General features: G+C 44.2%; 1 protein-coding gene across 3 annotated transcripts in view; it reads right to left on the bottom strand.

Moving 5' to 3' along the window:
• Positions 1–18,298, bottom strand: part of PRDM6 (PR/SET domain 6) — a 100,979-nt gene that overhangs the window by 25,744 nt on the left and 56,937 nt on the right. For all 3 annotated transcript variants that reach the window (XR_006739816.1, XM_045571883.1, XM_045571884.1), the window contains exons 4-5: positions 6,699–6,826; positions 2,752–2,876 (exon numbers count right to left, since the gene is read on the bottom strand). Coding sequence is in view for 2 of the 3 variants with exons in the window: in XM_045571883.1 (XP_045427839.1) it covers positions 2,752–2,876; positions 6,699–6,826 (253 nt within the window). In the remaining variant the exon portion in view is untranslated. The remainder of the gene's footprint in view (positions 1–2,751; positions 2,877–6,698; positions 6,827–18,298) is intronic.

Here is an 18,298-nt window from a genome sequence, read left to right as displayed (position 1 = left end):
TTCAATTCCTGGGTTGCAGGTTCGATCCCCAGCCCTGGTCGGGGCACGAGAGAAAAGCACCTAGGCCATGGGTCTCTCTCACATCTGTGTTTTACTTTCTCTCCCTCCCCCTCCCACTCTCTCTAAAAAAATAAAAAAAGACAATGGAAAAATATCCCCAAGTGAGGTTTAACAAATAAAAATATATCCAGAATCCAACCACTTCTTGCCACCTCCACCACGTCTACACTGCTCCACACCACATCATCTCTCCCCTGAATTCCTGCTCCACCCTCACCTCTCACTGTCTCCACGCAGTAGCCAGAGTCATCCTGTTACAACTTCACTCTTCCGCTCAAAACTCTGCAATGGCCTACATTAGGAGTGTCGAACTCAATCAGAGAAGGGGCCAAAATCTAAAATCCAGCCTAAATCGCGGGCCGAATGGTTTACTGAACAGTCATAAACTGTCATTGTGATGGAAACGCAGCGGAGTGCAGTGATGACAGCGCAGTGCGGGCCACATTGCAAGGCCTGGCGGGACGGATTTGGCCTGCGGGCCTTGTGTTTGACACATGTGGCCTACATGGTAAAATACAGGGTCCAGACAGTGGCCTCCTGGGCTCTATAAGCCCCACCTCTCCCCAGTATCTACATTAACTTCCCTCCATCTCTCTTACTCCCGAACACCTACGCCAACCTCTGTGATGCTCTCCCAACAAGCCAGGAACAGCCCTATCTCAGGGCCTTGCCCTCCTAGACAGCCTGCCTTGAACACTCTTCTCCCCAGTAACATGTGGCTTGTTCTTTCACCTCCTTATGTCTCATCCTAAAGGTCACATTTCTAGGAGGACCCACCCCGATCACTCTCTAAAACTGTGATTCCCAACTCCTGGCACGCCCTGCCCCTTCTCTGTCTTGTTATCGCACAACACTTACCACCACCTGACAAACTATTCATTAGCTCATTTGTTTGTTCATAATCCGTCTCCTTCCACAGGAAGGTAAGTTCCATGAAGGCAGGAATTCTTGTCTATTTTGTCCACTTCTGTATTTGCAGCAACAAGAAAGACAGTGGCCTATATTAGGGGTTCAGTAAATATCTGAACAATGAATAAATGAATGAATGAGCAAACAAATGGCTAGTCGGACTATGGACTATGTACTTTAGAATGCTAGGCTTTGCTGTTTATTCCTCGATAATCTTCAACACACATATTATAATAACATCTTCAGAGTTTGTAGCAGGTTTTATTAGAGGACTTCTGGAATCCTTTTGGATCAAATGCCAAACTTCAGAAAGTGAGGTTATGTCAAGGCTCTACGTACAGACAGGACCACGCCAGCAGGTCGGGTTGGGGTGGGGGGCTGGGGGTCTGATACTGGTGCTATTTCTGTCCAGGGACCTAGCGCTAGTGCTAGGGAAGCTGGGGCGATTCTGGGATGAAAGCACATACTGGCCTCCATGTCCCTCTCTGCCTCTAACACCAAACACACACTCCTGTCCAACATTGAGATTTTCTTTTATGCAAACACACACTCCCTCAAAAAGAGGTATCGCTGCAGGAAAGAAACTTTCCAGTGGAAATCTGGGAAGACAGAGGAATGTATTAATACTATATGTCCAAAGATTTGTGTTTTGATTTGAGATTGGTTTTGGGTTCAAGTAGAAAAGGAATGTTGATAGTAATACGTCTTCTGAGGATTCTATTTTTCACAAAGAAAATAAAGGCAATGTGGAAAAGAAATACCTGATCATCAGCATTTTGTTCATTAGTAATGTGAACACTTTTTTTTTTTTTTTTTTTTTTGGAGTGTGTGGGTGAGAGAGAAAGTTAAGTAGAGAAGGATGAAGCAACATCAAACTTGTTTTCAAAATAATGTCTCTTGAATAAATTTATCCTCTCGGCTTCTTTTTTCTGTTGCATATCTCAAAGGATCAGTTCACAGATTAGTCAGTTTTGGGACAAGAAAGAAAATAGCATCACCGAAACCAGTGTTTCTCACTGAAGGTCATCAGAATTACCCAATTCTGTTTCAAATACTGAAAATCACCTTAAAGTATTTTCCAAAGAGTGATAAAGCACAGCTATAGAGTTTAAGTGAAGATTGCTGCAAGTTTGCATTTGCTTAGATATTAGATTATTTTTAAGAAGATAATGGCTGCCATGGCAAGAAGGATAGAAGAACATCACATGCTTCACTTAGGCTAAGATGTGCAGAGGGACACAGGTTCCTTAGCCACAAGTCTACAATGTGTAGCATCATTTCTCTCTGCAGTGGCCTCTTAGGAGGAAGCACACCCCATGGACGGGTGGGGGGCTCCTCCTGCTGAGTGGGCCCTGCTTTCTCACCCTCCCGTTTCTGCAGGGAGAGTGACGCAGCAGGACTGCACGTCCCTTGGGAGCAGAAGTTGTACCTTCCGAGGCTCTCTGTAACCCCGCCAGGTGGCAAGCACAGAACCAGACACACAGTAGGTGCTCAGTAAGCCCCAGCTGCCTGAACACTGCTGCCGGCGATGATGTAAAACTCTGGCATACGTTTGGACACGGTGCACAGGCACAGAAGGATTGCCCTGTACAAGGTAAGACGCCCTGTGAAGAAGCCAAGGGCACCCGGGGAAAAGGAAGTCCTGGAACAGATCGTGCACGTGTGTGTCATATTAGCAGAGCGAACCGCACATTTCAGAGGAGTTTCAATCAACACTCTTAAAACGTCAGCTTTACAACAGGGATTTTGAGGCATAAATTTAGAGCTAAAATAAATTCTTACAGTTTTCATCCTGGGCAATGCATTGTAAGGGGATCCCAAAGAAAGACGTATAGCTGTCATTGTACCACACCAGAAGCTCGGTGCCCCTGGGGATATCTATACAGGCTCGGTAGAATATATTCGACCTATTCAAAACAAAAGAAAACCCAGCTTAGTAACACGTAGCACTCATGTGCCCCCATCCACATTCTCATTGCCCCCCAAAAAGTCCTGCCCATCTCCACCTACATAGTTCATGCTCCTAATAAAACCAGCACCCACCTGATCATTCCCAGCAGCCAATGAAAGCTTGTAACCCAGTATGATAAACAGCTCACAGTTTATTTCCACAGGGTCCCTTCCTACAGCGTCTTGGCTGAGGAGACTGATATTTGGCCCAGGAGACAGCAAAAAGGAAGAGTTCATTAAAAAAAAAAAAAAAAAAAAAAAAGAATTCCATCTCACACTGATGAGAAAATTCTCTCTCTTGGCAAACTGCAGACACTGGTGCCTCAGTCTTGTATATAAATTAACACTATTGATTTCTTATTTGAAGGAAAAGCATTACGCGTATTTGTGTGACTTGGCATCGGGAGTTCTCGAATTTGTAATAAAATTAAACAGCTCTGCGATGTAAGGATTGAGAGAAATAAAAGTGTCCCCCCCCTCCCCCTACAACTGCCTTCCTTCTGAAGTTAGATGCAGCGGAAAAGAAACCCCCTCTTCTGTGAAATGGATGGCAATTCAATAAGTACAAGAGGAGCCCTTGACTCCAGTGGAAAGATTACACTCTGAAATGACAGAGTGAAGGTACCAAAAAAGAAACATTATTTTACGCAGCTCTGGTACTGTAAAGAAAAATCTGCAGATTTTTTAAAAAAATGAGACCGCAACTGGTTTTCTCATTGAAGAATTGCTGCAAATATTGGCCTCCGGTTCCAGATAAAAGTGCTGTGGGTTGGTGGGCTCTAGATGTAGCCTTTCTGTAAGGAATGGGCTGCAGCAGGCAATTTGTCCCCGGTACAGCACTGCAGACAGAAGGCGAGTCCTCCGCCACATTTTTCATAGCAGTGAGATATGCACTTGTCAACATATTTTGTCACCACAAAGTGGCTCTTGGCAATAGGATCATAAAGATCAATAAAAAAGTGCAGATTCTCAATATTTTACTTGCAGCTGCAAAAGTTTCATTTATCTTGTTATTTTCCTCACTTGCTGCCATTCTGTCTCATGAGGGCACTGCTAGCTAAGCAGAATGTTTTTCCCCAGCATTCTATGAATATCTGACAAAAACTCCAGCCGGTTGTCCGGCCCTCACGACTACCCTTCCTCCCTCTGCATCCCCGAGCGCTGTGCATTTTATTAATTCTTTCCACTGCTACATAAAAAAAATTTAAAAAAAATAAAAATAAAAATTGGAGCCGAGCTATAAATCACTGGCATCTCCTAACTTGAGAAAAATTGAGTCTACTTTGTACTTCACCCTTGTAACATTTCATCTCTCGGTTTGGCTTCCCTTAATATAAACACAGCGCCCGGCAAATGAATGTGCTAAAACCAAATGACACACTTTGCTGCTGAAAGAGCAGAACTGTTTTCGAGCGATGGGTGGTCCTCGGAGGCACGGAGTCGGCCGAGAGGGGAGGGAGGGGAAAAAGTGTAAGCGTACACCGTTCCTTACAAGCGGGCAGAGCTTCCAAAACTCGCAGAAATCTCTGCATGCTGAAGCACATCAAAGGGATTTTTCCCTTTTCAGATAATATTTCCTTTGCTGACATGTATTTAGTATTGTGGTTGGATGACTCATAAAGATAGCTCCGTGGCGTCCCCACACAGTTGAAGCAGAGCATATGCCAACAAACATTATTGTCAGCCTCAAAATAAAAACAAAACGTTCAGCTCAGGGTCAATCAATCAAGGCGCTTTGAAGAAAATTCCATTTAGATATTACAAATCATAACAGAACGAATCTAAACCAGCTGACTCTCTGTGAAGAGGACATTCATGTACAATAAAAATTAGGCTGGCTCTTCGGGGTCCAACTTTTCTATTTTCTTACTCTTGGACGTGGTCACCGGTGATGGATGCCAGTGTTTCTTTCTTTCTCTTTTTTTTTTTAATTGTGTTTTTGTAGCTCGTTTTATAAAGATCTGAAGTAATCGAAAACAGATCGGCATGGCAGAGAGAACTTGGGAGTTGAAGCGCCCTCAAGAAAGGGGAGCTATAAAATCCACTTACTATTGACAGCGGGGTAATGACTTACTCAGGCCCACCTTCCTGTCCGGGCTTTCTCGTTTGCCTGGATCCCGACTCTGCCTGGAGAGCTCCCGGAGTGCTCGTTACAGGGCCAGCCAAGCTACCTCCTGCTGAATGGACTCGTGCACTCTTTACGAATTCTCTGGCTGCGAGTTTCAGAAAACCTTCGTACAGAAATGCAGCCTCCATAAAGATGGGCAAGACCTGGACACAGCAGGGTACGGGACTACTGCCGTGCGCTGTTCCATGTGACCCTTATATTGGGGGGCTGAGGACAAATATGTGATACCTTAATCAATAAAGAAATTTAAAAAAAAAAAAAAAAGGAAGAACTAACTGCACAGGAAACCAAGGCAGGGCCAAGTCACACGCTGCCCAAACATGCTCCTTTTGGGCCGGAGGCCTTGAGAGAGCGAGCCAGAGTTGTGCAGCCTTTAAACTCTATGGGGCATAAAGCCCTCTCTCTCTCTCTCTCTCTCTCTCTCTCTCTCTCTCTCTCTCTCTCTCTCTCTCTCTTTTAAAGGCTTTGTTAAAGAAAAAAAAAAAGGAAAGGAAAGGAAAATAAAGAGCCACAGGCAGGACTCCAAGTTGCCACGCTCAGGGCCTCCTGCTTTGATGTGTCAATGGTGCCTAATAAAGTTAAACAGTTGCTTCTGATTCTAAAGGGAGCATGGCTGTTTATAGCTGAGGTCATGTATTTATATGGCACATGTTTTCGAGGGAACTTTGAGAAGAGAAGTCTGAGGAGTGGTAGGGCTTTTTTCCTATGTGATTGCTTGTCTTCAAGCCAGCCTTCTTTAGCACTACACGGGAAGCTTGGCCAACAGGTGCACTGAGCAGATGTGGTTCAGCATCTGCTTCTCAGCAACACCTCTACCCCCCCTCCCCCCGCCCCCTGCAGAGGCTCCCCTGTGAGACTCAGAAATGGGGGTGGCTCCACCTTGTCTTTGGGCAAACAGCTCGGAAACCAGGGGCCTCTCTGTGCTCTGGATCCACCTCACCTCCTGAGACACACTCTGAATCGTCCAAGGACCAAAGTCCAATGGGCTGGCACCTGTCCAGGGATCAGGAGAGGTCACGCTGTCTCTGGTGCTGTTGCTGAGTGCAATGGGTTTGGAAAAGCTGCCTTGGGAAGGCTGAGGGACCTTGGCTTCCCAGGCCTTGGTGCAAATAAAACTGTTCCTCTGGGGAGGCGGCCTGAAGGTGACTGAAAGCGAGGGGTCTGGGGCTCGATCTGCACATGTGTGTGTGCGTACCCACACTTCCGCTCAGGGACTCCGTCCGTCCGTGGGTGTGCTGGGCTTGAAGTTCAGGCAAGGATGAGGAAATGACTATACCACGTGCACTGAGTGAAAGAGGCCTGCTACTACTCTGTTTCCCCGAAAATAAGACAGTGTCTTATATTAATTTTTTCTCCCAAAGTTGCGCTAGGTCTTATTTTCAGGGGATATCTTATCTTTCCATGCGCTAGGTCTTATTTTCGGAGGACGTCTTATTTTCGGGGAAACACGGGTAGGATCTTTACTCCTGAATTCTCACGCAATTACTGTTGCAAGAACTAAGATTTCAGAAACCTAGCAAAAAATAAAAATTTCTGCCAGTCCCTGCAGAGGTCCTGCAAAAATCCCTGCAGAATTGTTTCAAAGCCAGCAGCAAAGCCTGAATGCATATATGCTTCTGCTCTGTAAGTGGGAAATCGAGGTATACTTTACCTGTACTGAACTACTGTTAGATTCTGTTCTCCGCAGTGCCTTGCACATCGGATATACCTCATCCAGCTCGACTTACTAGGTTCCCCACCATCAATAAAGTGCTGTAGTGTCCCATCTTGGTCATATATCTAGAGAAGAGGTCAGAAGGTCAAGTAGTTAGAATGAATCATCAGCAATCATTTTTCCCTGCTTCCCTCGGTGTCTTTATGTGTCGGCTGCAGAAATTTATCGTCCTCCGCTTTGCTAGCGCTTATTGACGCTCATGGAAACTCAACCAGAATAACAGGGACATATTTTTCAGTGATGCAAGTCAATCACACTCTCCTTATCAAGCCAATCTCCCCTGTGTTAAACATAATTGTGGTATCTCAAGGATGTGAGGGACCATGTTTCCCAAAGAATATTTAACCTATTTTGACAGGCTACGCTTAAGTAATGAGCTGCCGGGAAAACAGAGCCAGCTGAGAGGAGCGGCCACACGAACACGGCTGGAACATCCACCCTGCAGGCCCCCGGGCTCCAGCACACAACTGCCCGAAGGCATTCAGAGGCAGTGACTGTCTGCCCTGCAGGCTGGGTGACACCCCACGGGAGGCAGATGGAGAGCTACGGAGCTGTACCAGCACTGGTCAGATAGATTCTGATGTGGATGAAATAAGTGGACTCTCACCTCGAGGAAGATGTAGGACTGCAACTGCCTGGGCCTGAAACTATTTGGAGAGGAGTCATCAAAAAAGAGAGACCCTCGAAAAGGAAAAGGAAAAAAATGCTGTTTTCTATGGATTCAATCGTCTCAGTTGAGGGTGGTTTAAGTAACAATTGCCTTGGGTCGTCATCTCAGAGAGATTTTTCTTTCAACACCGCATTCAAAGAAATGGAATCTGCTTCAAGCCAGGAAATACGCATGGGACAAAAAGTCTTATGCAAAACCAGTAGCCAGCCGGGCACAGGTGGAGTCAGTTCTGACAGCAGAGGCGGGCGCTTCCAGAAGCCAGGTCAGCCCTGGGAACCTGGGAGGATGAGGTCTCTATAGGAGCGGGCGGTCAGGGGTTACATATGGACAGCAATTCTAGGTCATTCTCTGTCCGAGGGGAATCCAGGAAGCAAGTGGCACAGCGCTCAGAAGGACCATTGTGAAACTGGACCTTTTTAAATACAATCAGTGGTGGGATCTGACAGAGCATCCCCAGAGCATCCCAAGAAATCATGTCTCTTACTCTTGCCAATCAGCTTTTCCACTTCTTCCAAGTAGTCATAGAGAACAAGTCTTACAGAGAGCCTCACTGGTTACATTAGGTCTTAAAATTATTATGGTTATTCACATTAATTTAGCTCAGTATTTCTATTCTGGGAATCAAAGGGCTTAGTGATGACAGGCCCCCCCCCCCCCCCGCCCCCGTTTGTTTTTTTTAATCACCATTTTAAAACAGCTGGTTTTTTGGTTGGGTTTGTTTTTTGTTTGGTTTGGGGTTTTGTTTTGTTTTGTTTTGTTTTGGTTTTGGTTTTGCTTTTCTTGAACTCAGTTTTTCACCCCAATCTTTCCACTAATTTATCCCACAAATAAAAGAGAGAGAGAGAGCAATCTAATAAAGACAATTGTTTAAGAAGTTATGACGGCATAGGATGCCAAAGTGGTCGCAGCTGCTAATCATTATAGCCAAGGGGAATGAATAAATCCCTAGATTACATAATATTTCAAATGAATAACTTTTTCAAATTCCTGGTTTGGGATGGCGGGAGAGAATGGAATCATTTCCGGGGGTGGGGGTGGGGGATACATCTGCTACACGAGCAATCTGACAACAGACTTGGTATTGAGGTTAGATGGCACTGTAGTTATTTCATGTTTTGTTTTTGTTTTTGTTTTAAGAAGCTGGTTCAAAGATTGAAGGTCTCAACCCTGAGCCTGCTGCTGACAGCCCATGAACACAGAGCAAGGCCATCGGCTCCTTAAACACCACTGTTTATCCATCACGGAGCCAAAAATGCTGATGGCCCAGCCCTCTGCCCTGTCCTTTCCCCAGGAACAAACAAGCCTTCCAAGAGAACTGCTAGGGAACATAATTATGAAGCATTTTGAGAAATTCAATTCTCCTCTGTACTTCTAGCCAACATCACCGACAGCAAGGGGAGTTATCAACATTTACATGTAGTGGATGCTACCTTCTGTGTAAGCTCATCTGAACACCAGACACTGGCCAGTCGGTCTTGCAAATAAGTACAGCATAAAAGGTGTTTCCTCCTACACTCTTGTTTCAACATTTATTTCCTTAAATGTTGTTGACTGCAGGAGTCCTACAACTTTTGTCTGTCCAATGAAACGGCTGCTTGCCTTGGAGAAAAGTAGAGAGCTATTGGTCAGACATTTTTAAAAAATCGCACAATGTAGAACATGGCATGAGGTTGAGCCTCCCTATCTTCAGCTAATACTGATGTCAAACTGTTTCACAGGAAGCTGTGATGAAGATCCCGCACACCTACTTAGAGCCCATAATCGTGCAGCCAATCAGAGTTGAGGAAACTCATTTGATCTTGATTGATCCTCTTCCTGCCCTCAGCGGCCCCCCTTCCCCGGGTCCAGCCATCACTCAAGCCAGTTGGATTTGCCTCTTAAACTTTTCACGTACTTCCATCTCTCCCTCCCCAGTTAACTTCCTTGCTCACAGAAGTATTGCAATAGTCTCTTAACTGATCTCTCTACAGCTTCCCCAGGCTTCCTCCAACCTCTTCTCTAAATGTAGCCAGAGTGATCTTTCGGGACATAAATCTGATGGCCTCCATATCACCCAACTCTCCCCCAAATAAAAAGCTCCATAAATGTCATAAAACGTCAAGTCATAACCAAGTTTATTCACAGTATGTGAGGAGCTCCTCATGCTCCTGTGGCCAGCACCTCCTATTAGTTACCCAGAGAGGCCAAACATGTGTGCTTCTGCATTTGGCTCAAGATAATCTTGGGTCATATCTGTTAAGAGTTAACATTTAAACTCCGTGTTTCTTAAAAGAGAAACAATGGACCAGAAGGCACTGATGCCTATTTCTGTTCATTCCTCTAGTTAAAGGAGAATAACATTGGGAAAACATCTAAATGGGAGTGCTAAATGGGAATTAAGGACGACTTCTCAAAAAGGCTCTAGGTACTAATTTAGGCCCTATCATTATTCTCCATCACCAGCTCAATTTTGTTTCCTTTGAAGAGCTCAGTTAAAAAAAAAAGAGAGAGAGAGAGAGAGAGAGAGAGAGAGAAATTCTGCATGTAACTAAATCATACAAGGACACTGTGCCTTACCCATCGACTGTACCAGAAAGGGGCTGATGTTCTGCCTCCCAGGTGAAAGAGGAAATGTTCCAACAAGTTTCAGTCTAGAGTAGCAGCAACAATTTCAAGTTCAGGAAGCCCTTGGAGGTTGCATTAACATCTACATTTGTTTGACACTAAAGGGAAATTTGAAGTTCAATACTGAATAGGTCTAAAAATGTAAAGATTTAAGGAGACAAATTAATGCCAAAACCAAGAGTTATTTTGTATTTATTGCCTTTCAGAAGATTTTAAATAAGCAGAAAAATATTAGAAGCCATATACAAAGTATGTAGACAATCCCCTTAGGACCTACAAATGCATGAAAGCTAAGAAATGTTATTCATTCAAATAGTGAGAATGAAGGCAAAGTGTTAGTGTAGATTAGGGAAAGATCTGTTCTGAAAAAATGCTTGAATTCAGCACATTTTTTTATGAAAACTGGATTTTATCCTGAATGGACATAACCAAAATTTTGAGTTGACAATGACTCAACAATTTCACATCTAGAAAATTACTCCAAAGAAATTCTGATACATGTGCCTGAGGAGACAAGTTCAAGGGCATTCTCTGTTGCACTGTTCATTACAGTGAATGATGGGTATCATCACAAGAATAAATAGTGGCTTACTTATTCAGTGCAATAGTATAAAGAACTTAAAATGGCTGAACTAGATCTGTATTATATTAATATCCAGTTCATATAAATATCAAAAAATATACATTGACTGAGAAAATCAGGTTGCATATAATACCATTTGTTAACATTCCAAAATGTACAAAATAACACTATTAATAGCCTACCTTCTAATAGTGTATACTGTGATATACATATAGCCATGGTTAGATGGCACTGTAGTTATTTCATGTTTTTATTTCTATCTACATACATACATACTGTAAAGTTCTGAAAAGGCACCCTGGAAGGATTCCTGATAACGTCCTCATAGTACTGGCTTATTGGAAAGAAGAGAGTGGAGTAAAGGGAAGTAACACTTGATCTGAAATGCTTCATTTTTCCTAAAAAATAAAAATAAGAAATTCCTGAGCAAATCTGGAAAAATGTTAACACTTACTTTTCTGGTGGCCTGTATATTGGCTTTGTATATTATACTTCCTGCTTTTGTGCGTGTGTTTTTCCCAAAAAGAAAAAAAAAGAAAACCTAGCCATTTCTTTCTTTGTAGGTTAGTTTTTGCATGTGTTGTTAAAATAAAGAAGCTGACTATATTACTCAATATTAAGAACTATACCTTTCTTGTGCTCCGGGGAAAATAGTTGTGATACATATCACTACATTATCAACCACTGGTTTCTTTTGTGATTGCTGCTGTTGATACTTTAAAGCCACTGTTTTGGGTCTGTACTTTCCCTTTTATCTTGTATCAATGGGAGCAGAAACATAAGTACCAGGAAAGAGATAAATTTTACCATGTTAAGGGGATTTTTAAAGTTTTCAATTCAATCATACTTATTGGGATGTGACATATATGGTTGAAATAACAATCACAAATTCTCCCTCATTACAAACCATATGTGGCATTAACTGGACACCACCAGGCAAAAGACATATTTTATTGCAATCCTGGATATTAAGAAGCACCACTCTTTCCCACGATCTTATTTTCCTAGAACAAGAATCTACTTTAAATGAGAACAGCATGAGCAAAAAAAATGCACCAACGTTGTATCTTATAAACCCTGGTCATGAGTGGCCTGTCCATGGCTCTGTCATTTATGAATGCTGCCTACTTACATTAACAATAATAATAATCATGGAGACAGTGTGAGCCAGAGACCGACTTGGGCCTATTTTAACATAATAGCAAGAAAACCATCTTTGAATGATAAGAATTCATGTATGTTGGTGTCTCTGAGCAATCTGTTTCTCTAAAGTCAGATCTGCAGACAAGTGGCTCCCAGGCTGAATTTGGGCAATTGATCAACATTGCTTTTCCTCCACTTATATGCATAGCCAATGGACACTGGCAATAGAGTGGTGAAGACTGGGGGTGGGGAGTGGGAGGAGGGGCTGGGCAGAGGAGATTAAAGGAGGGGAAAATGTATTGCTATATCTGTAATACTGTCAATCAAAATACATATATATTGATATTTAAAATTTTTGAAAATTTTACCTATTTTCTCATTTTTCTTAAGAAAAAAAAAAATCAAAATATGGGCACCTGCCTCTTGTCTGGCAATCATCCACTGAAGCTGAGAAAAAGTGGACTCTATTTTGTTGTTGTTAATCCTTACCCAAGGATATTTTTTTCCAGTTATTTTCAGACAGAGTGGAAAGGAGGAAGAGAGGGAGGGAGAGGAAGGGAGGGAAGGAGATATATAGATCAAGGTGAAAGCAGCACATTGATTAGTTGCCTCCCAACCAAAGCAGGGGATGGAACCTGCAACCCAGATACATATCCTTGACCAGGAATCAAGCCTGAGACCCTTTGGTAGGTGGGCTGAGGCTCTAACCACTGAGACACCAGCTGGGGCAAAATGGTCCCTTTAGATTGGCTGTGTGCTTTTCTAGTTTTCTGTACTCCCTACCACTCCCTACAGTCTTACACGCTTCTCAGTAATTCACTTACCTGCTTGGCCTCTTTCAGCATCTAAGAGTGTGATCCCAGCGTAAAGGAATTACTGCTCCCCTGAATGAGTCTGGTACAGCGGGACCCCTTTCCAGAAAAACTGTTTGAACTGATAGCTTGGAAACACTGCGAACATTCATCGCTCCTGTGCTGACTGAGAGCAAGCTTTCTGTGCTTGTTTTCAGGGAGCGGAGGGCAGAGAAAAGCATGCGTTTCTTTTCATTTTTACCAGCATGGGCTTTCAATGATCTTTTTAAGCAAGGGATCCCTTTTAATGCAAAGAAGTCTAAAATGCAATTCCACTCTAACAACATAAGACGTTGCCCTGGTCTGCTATAAAAACAGAAAGAAAGTTTCCTGGTCCACTATAAAAATGGATAAAAAGCAAGTCCACGGGGAACACGCCGCCAGACTGGCGAACCTCACCCTTGCTCTGTGAGGCGGCTCCTGGGGCCTCGGCAGGGGCCTGCAGTGAACTGAGGGACCCTGTTTGAAAACCACAGGCAGCGCACTTCCTCCAGCAGGTAGACCTCCGTGAAGAGGTCAGTCACCAGTTCTTCCGCCAGAACGCTGAGTGCCTTGGCCACAATTAGAGCCTCAGAAAATCAGATTTGGAAAGGACCTCACAGACCATCTGTTCCAACCTCACTGGCTTACACTTAAGGAAATGGGGTCTCCAAAAGTTGGTGACTGAGACAAAGCAAGAGTACTGGGGCTGGCTGAGGCCTAGTCTCCAGGCATCCTCACACCCCTCCATCCCTCTGCCTTCCCATCAGAAGTGTGCCGAGGCTGCTCTCAGCTCAGGCAATCCTGCAAACACCAGAAGAGAGTCAGTGGTCTTAATGAAAGGGATTTGAATTGTAACTAAAATAGTCATCTGTTCCTTCCAGAACCTAGGTCCCTGAATTTTGGCATGAAGATGATTAGTCAGTTTTTGGGGAGCAGGAAGGCATCCCAGGCTCCCTCTCTGATGGTTCCACGTGTTGGGTGCCCCTGTGCCGAGGCCCCAGGCATCAGCACTGGGTCTTGTGCTTAAATGCCAGCCTTCTTCAGCTTTGCTGAGCAGCTAATACGAGGGAGCACATTTTATGGCCAAACATCTAACACAGGGCCCAGCATATAAGAGGAACTCAAAATATGCTGAAGTGAACTGAACTGAATCTCCACAATACTCCTTCAGCTTCTTAGAGAGCTCAGATTTTATTCCAAGCTTGCGAAGAAATCACCACTGAAGGCGATTAAAACTTAATTCTACTAGTAAGAGCTCACAACCAGGGCTTTTTTAGGAGAATCTGACACCCTCCTTATAAGAATTTAGGAGAATATGACATCCTCCTTGTAAGAATCTAACTTCTTATAATTCTATGAAATGCAAGGGTGAATTTCGTAAGAGGATTAAAATGTTATTATTAAATAATTACCACAGACACCGGCTGAGGAGAGGGCTTTGGGGGTTTTCCGGTTTAGACCTGAGGACCCGGTGCTGATGGGGCCTCTCACTGCACATGGAGGATCTGGGGAGGAACAGATGCAAAGATGGTTTCTCAGACTTCTTCCCCGTTCTCCACCCCAGTGCCTTCATAGGGCCCGCCTCTCTGTAAAATTCAGAATATTAGGGTTTCAATAACCGAGTGCATTAGTAACCTGAGAACCTCAGGGGGGATGGATAATTGAGTTCCTGTGAGCTTCCTGTCGGGAGGTACAATACGCTGTGGCCTGTGAATAGCAGTGAGCCACCACCTTGTTTTGACCGTGAAAGGTTAAAACCAGAATGTCTCTGTTGCTAAATAAAAAGGTTTTACTTTTACTAGTGTGACTGTTAGTGACAGCTTAAGTGTCACCCGTGAAAACATGTGAAGGAAGTGAACAGAGAGGACAGAGCGCAGAGGGGAAGGGCATACGTGTGGGTGTCAGTCCCATACCTGTGAGTTACAATCGTGGCTCCCCCTCAGGCAGCCATCTGAGTTGGGGCAGGTACGTAATTTCTTGAGGAAGCTAGACAGTCTTTGAAAAGGAATGGGGCTGAGGACGGTCAAAGGACTGGTAGGAAAATCAGATGAGCTAGTACCTATAGAGGACTAGAGGGCACTGGGCACACAGTAAGCGTCCAAAGAGCACCAGCCGTCCCGTGGGCCATCACTGTATCTACACGGGAAATGCCAGCCCAGCACCATCTACTAGCCTGCACGGGGACACTGACCACAGGGCAATAAGTGCAGCGTATGCAAACTCCCTGCTGCTACAGTTACCAGATTGTAAGCTCACCGAAAACAGAAATGCCTTTCAAATATTTTTTAAAACTTATCCATAGCTACCTTACATAAGGATGTGTATATACCAGGAAATCAACTTCTGTTGAGAAGGAGAGAAGAAAAGAAAAAAAAATGGGGGATGACATCAGGGAGGTGTAGGAGTAAACCAGTCATTCTAATTTACATTTTTATTTCTCAGATGAGTCTATCAAAAAATAAGACAAAACATTTAAGATACTGGGTGAATGCGAATACGATCTAGAAAATAGTAAAGAAGCATTTCTTCAGTCCTGCATTTTCCATTACCTAAATTTCAATCAGTCTTCTGTGACCACAGTGTTACTAAACATCATGCAAGAGACACAGGCTCCCACCACGCCTTTAAGAGCATTCCGGGAGCATGCCCGTAACTAATGGGTGCTTATTACAAGTGTTCTAAGGACTTATGGCTTGAGAACACCAAAGCCCTCTCCCTGAATGCCACCGATTATGCAGGGTTGCCTGACCTCTGAGACCACTGGCATTTCTGGCCAGAGGAGGTCCAACTTACAGTGCCTCATTCCTACATGAGCAAGGGTCATGTCACGATAGGCAAGCTGTGTGTGATCCGGTGTACCTGGATGAGGAGTGGGGCACACTTGTGGGCGGCAGCAGGAGCATCAGGTCCACAGAGATCCCTGTGAGGGGTTTCCAGGAGCTGCTTCCCAAGCTAGAGAGGGAGACAGCAAGAACACTACCGTGGTCTCCTAACCAGGGGTTGGCAAACTGCAGCTCGTGAGCCACATGTGGCTCTTTGGCCCCATGAGTGTGGCTCTTCCACAAAATACCACGGCCTGGGTGAGCCTGTTTTGAAGAAGTGGCATTAGAAGAAGTTTAAGTTGAAAAAATTTGGCTCTCAAAAGAAATTTCAATTGTTGTACTGTTGATATTTGGCTCTGTTGACTAATGAGTTTGCTGACCACAGTCCTAACTGCTTTACTTCAAACCTTTCCAATCAAGCAAATCAAGGCTTGAGAAGACAGACCCAAAACAACGCTTTAAAAATGACTGAAACCATTTGTCCCCACCTTAACACAAAGAAAGCAAGCCCTGGCCGGGGGACTCACTTGTAGCATCCTCCTCTACATCAAAAGGTGGAAGGTTTGGTTCCTGGACAAGGCACATGCCTAGCTTACAGGTTCCATCCCTGGCTGGGGTGCATACTGAAGGCAACCGAACAATGTTTCTCTCTCACATCAATGTTTCTTTCTCTCTCTAAAATAAATTCTTTAAAAATATCCTTGGGTGAGGAGGAAGGAAGAGAGGAAGGAAAGGAGAGAGAGAGGGAGGGAGGGAAGGAGGGAGGGAAAATATCAGGTCATACACAATTTTGTAGGATTTTAGTTTATAAAATACTTCCATAGGCTTGTTTGAGCCTTCTACTGACCTCAAAACAAGCTGGGACATTATCTGTCTTACAGGTGAGAAACCTTGGCTACAAGGTTGCCCACAGTCAGACAGTCCATGAGTGTGACAAGGAAGAAGCCCTCCAGAATCACAGGCTGTCGTATTATTGCTATTTTCATCACATCCCAGTTGTCCTATCAGAGAGAAATAGTACAGCTTTTTCTCTAAAAGCATCTCCAATTCTCCAAAGGAGGGCCATAAAAATGTTCATAATGATTAATAATGGCATTTATAAAGCAAGCCTATTTTCAGAGTAAATGTCAATTTAGTGAGAATTACTTAATCTGTCAGTAAAAGTTACACGAAGCAACCATGCCCATGGATCAGGATACAAGTCCCCAGCGCTGTATTAAACCACTCTCCTTCCACTGGCAATGGGCCGGAATGGCCGGGAACATCAAAAGCCAGGTGAGGCAAAAGTCTGTAGAAGATGATGCATATTTCACAAGAAAAGCTTCTTCCTTAAAGCAAATTCCAGCTACGGAGGCCCTATATACTTGTGTTCAGTTTTCCAACTTCTTTCTCCGGCATATAATACTATAGGTATTTTTCTTCATTTCAATCATTTCTTTTTCCATTAGAATTAATCTATTTTTGTTATTTCTTGTAAGGAAACTCTTCCCTCTTCCTTTGGTTTGGACTGTTTGGGAATGCTTGGAATGGTAAGATTTTGAAACGAGGCTTCAAAGGGCAAGTAATAAACGCCCCATAAAATAAATGAGTAATGGTTATGTACACCGTCGCGGTACTTTCAGTAACGCTGATAGAAAGCTATATACTGTACTTTGTCGATTCACATTCATCAAGTCCCAGAAATATTAGAAAATCATTAGAGGTTTATGTTGAGCTTGCAGATAATATGAACATATAAGTCAAGACTGAATTATGGTCATCAGAAAAACAGTTGAAAAGTGTCAATAAACTGTAAAACACTCCTGGTGGGGATCGCGAGGCCTGCAGGGGAGTGCCAGCCTTGTGAAGACATGGAAACGGTTATTTCGGTCACCCTGTGGGTCGGAGACTGCTATGTGTCGGGCTAGCAGGAGAAACGGGGCGACTAGGATTCCGGCCCAGAGATCTGGGAGCTGCGGAGCAACTGGTGAGTCCCACTTATCTCCGGGGACGCCAGCAGCCATCAATGCGAAGCCTGCCATCCATCAACCTGGGGTCCTCTTCAGACATCCTCTGCCTGTGGATCAGAGGAAGACTTGGGGGGAATTAGGCTTCCACTATCAGGATTTTGTCTGCGATCTGAACGAGCCACTGAACCTTTAACTTCTCACTTGGCAGAAGCCCCGATGCTGGAAAAGTTCTGACAGTCCATTCATTTTGCTCCATCCCGGAGCCAGCTGATGTCTGACTGGTGAGACCCGCCCTCTTTGATGTTGTACTCTTTTGAGAGCGCCCTGCTGGGGGAAAAATTTTGTCCGTCCAAATGAAAGAGAAATATTTCTGCATCCAGCTGCTAGCTGTGACATGTTTGCCATTTTTCAGGGCACTGGCGAGGTGCCATCCACAGGCGCGGCGGCGGCAGACCTCTTCCCCTCTCCTCCGCGGCAGCAGTGATACCCGCAGTGCACGACCATCTCCATGTCCACACAACAGCAACATGGAGAAGGAAAATGCTGCTAACCCTGCCCTGCGAAGAACAGCCCCAGAAAGAATTTCACGTGGCCATGCCTTTTTTTAGCATCCTCATCCATGTCTTTCCCAGACTCCAAAATTCTTCGACAGAACTCACCTATTTAAATGTTGCTTCTATTCGGTTTACTAAAAATCCAGTTTTTAAAGTAACCAACAGGAAGTCCCGACTTCTAGTAAATACATTTACAAATGAAATGAATTTGGAGCCTGTGCAGACTTATTTCATATGTTCCGAGTCCACACTTAAAAATGGACATTTGGCCAAAACCGATTTGGCTCAGTGCACAAAGTGTCGGACTGTGGACTGAGGGGTCCCAGGTTCAATTCTGGTCAAGGGCACATACATTGGTTGTGGGAACACCCCCAGTGGG

Source organism: Pipistrellus kuhlii, unplaced genomic scaffold, assembly GCF_014108245.1.
Source record: "Pipistrellus kuhlii isolate mPipKuh1 unplaced genomic scaffold, mPipKuh1.p scaffold_m20_p_4, whole genome shotgun sequence".
Classification (NCBI taxonomy): domain Eukaryota; kingdom Metazoa; phylum Chordata; class Mammalia; order Chiroptera; family Vespertilionidae; genus Pipistrellus; species Pipistrellus kuhlii.
This window is presented reverse-complemented; position numbering and strand designations above follow the sequence as displayed.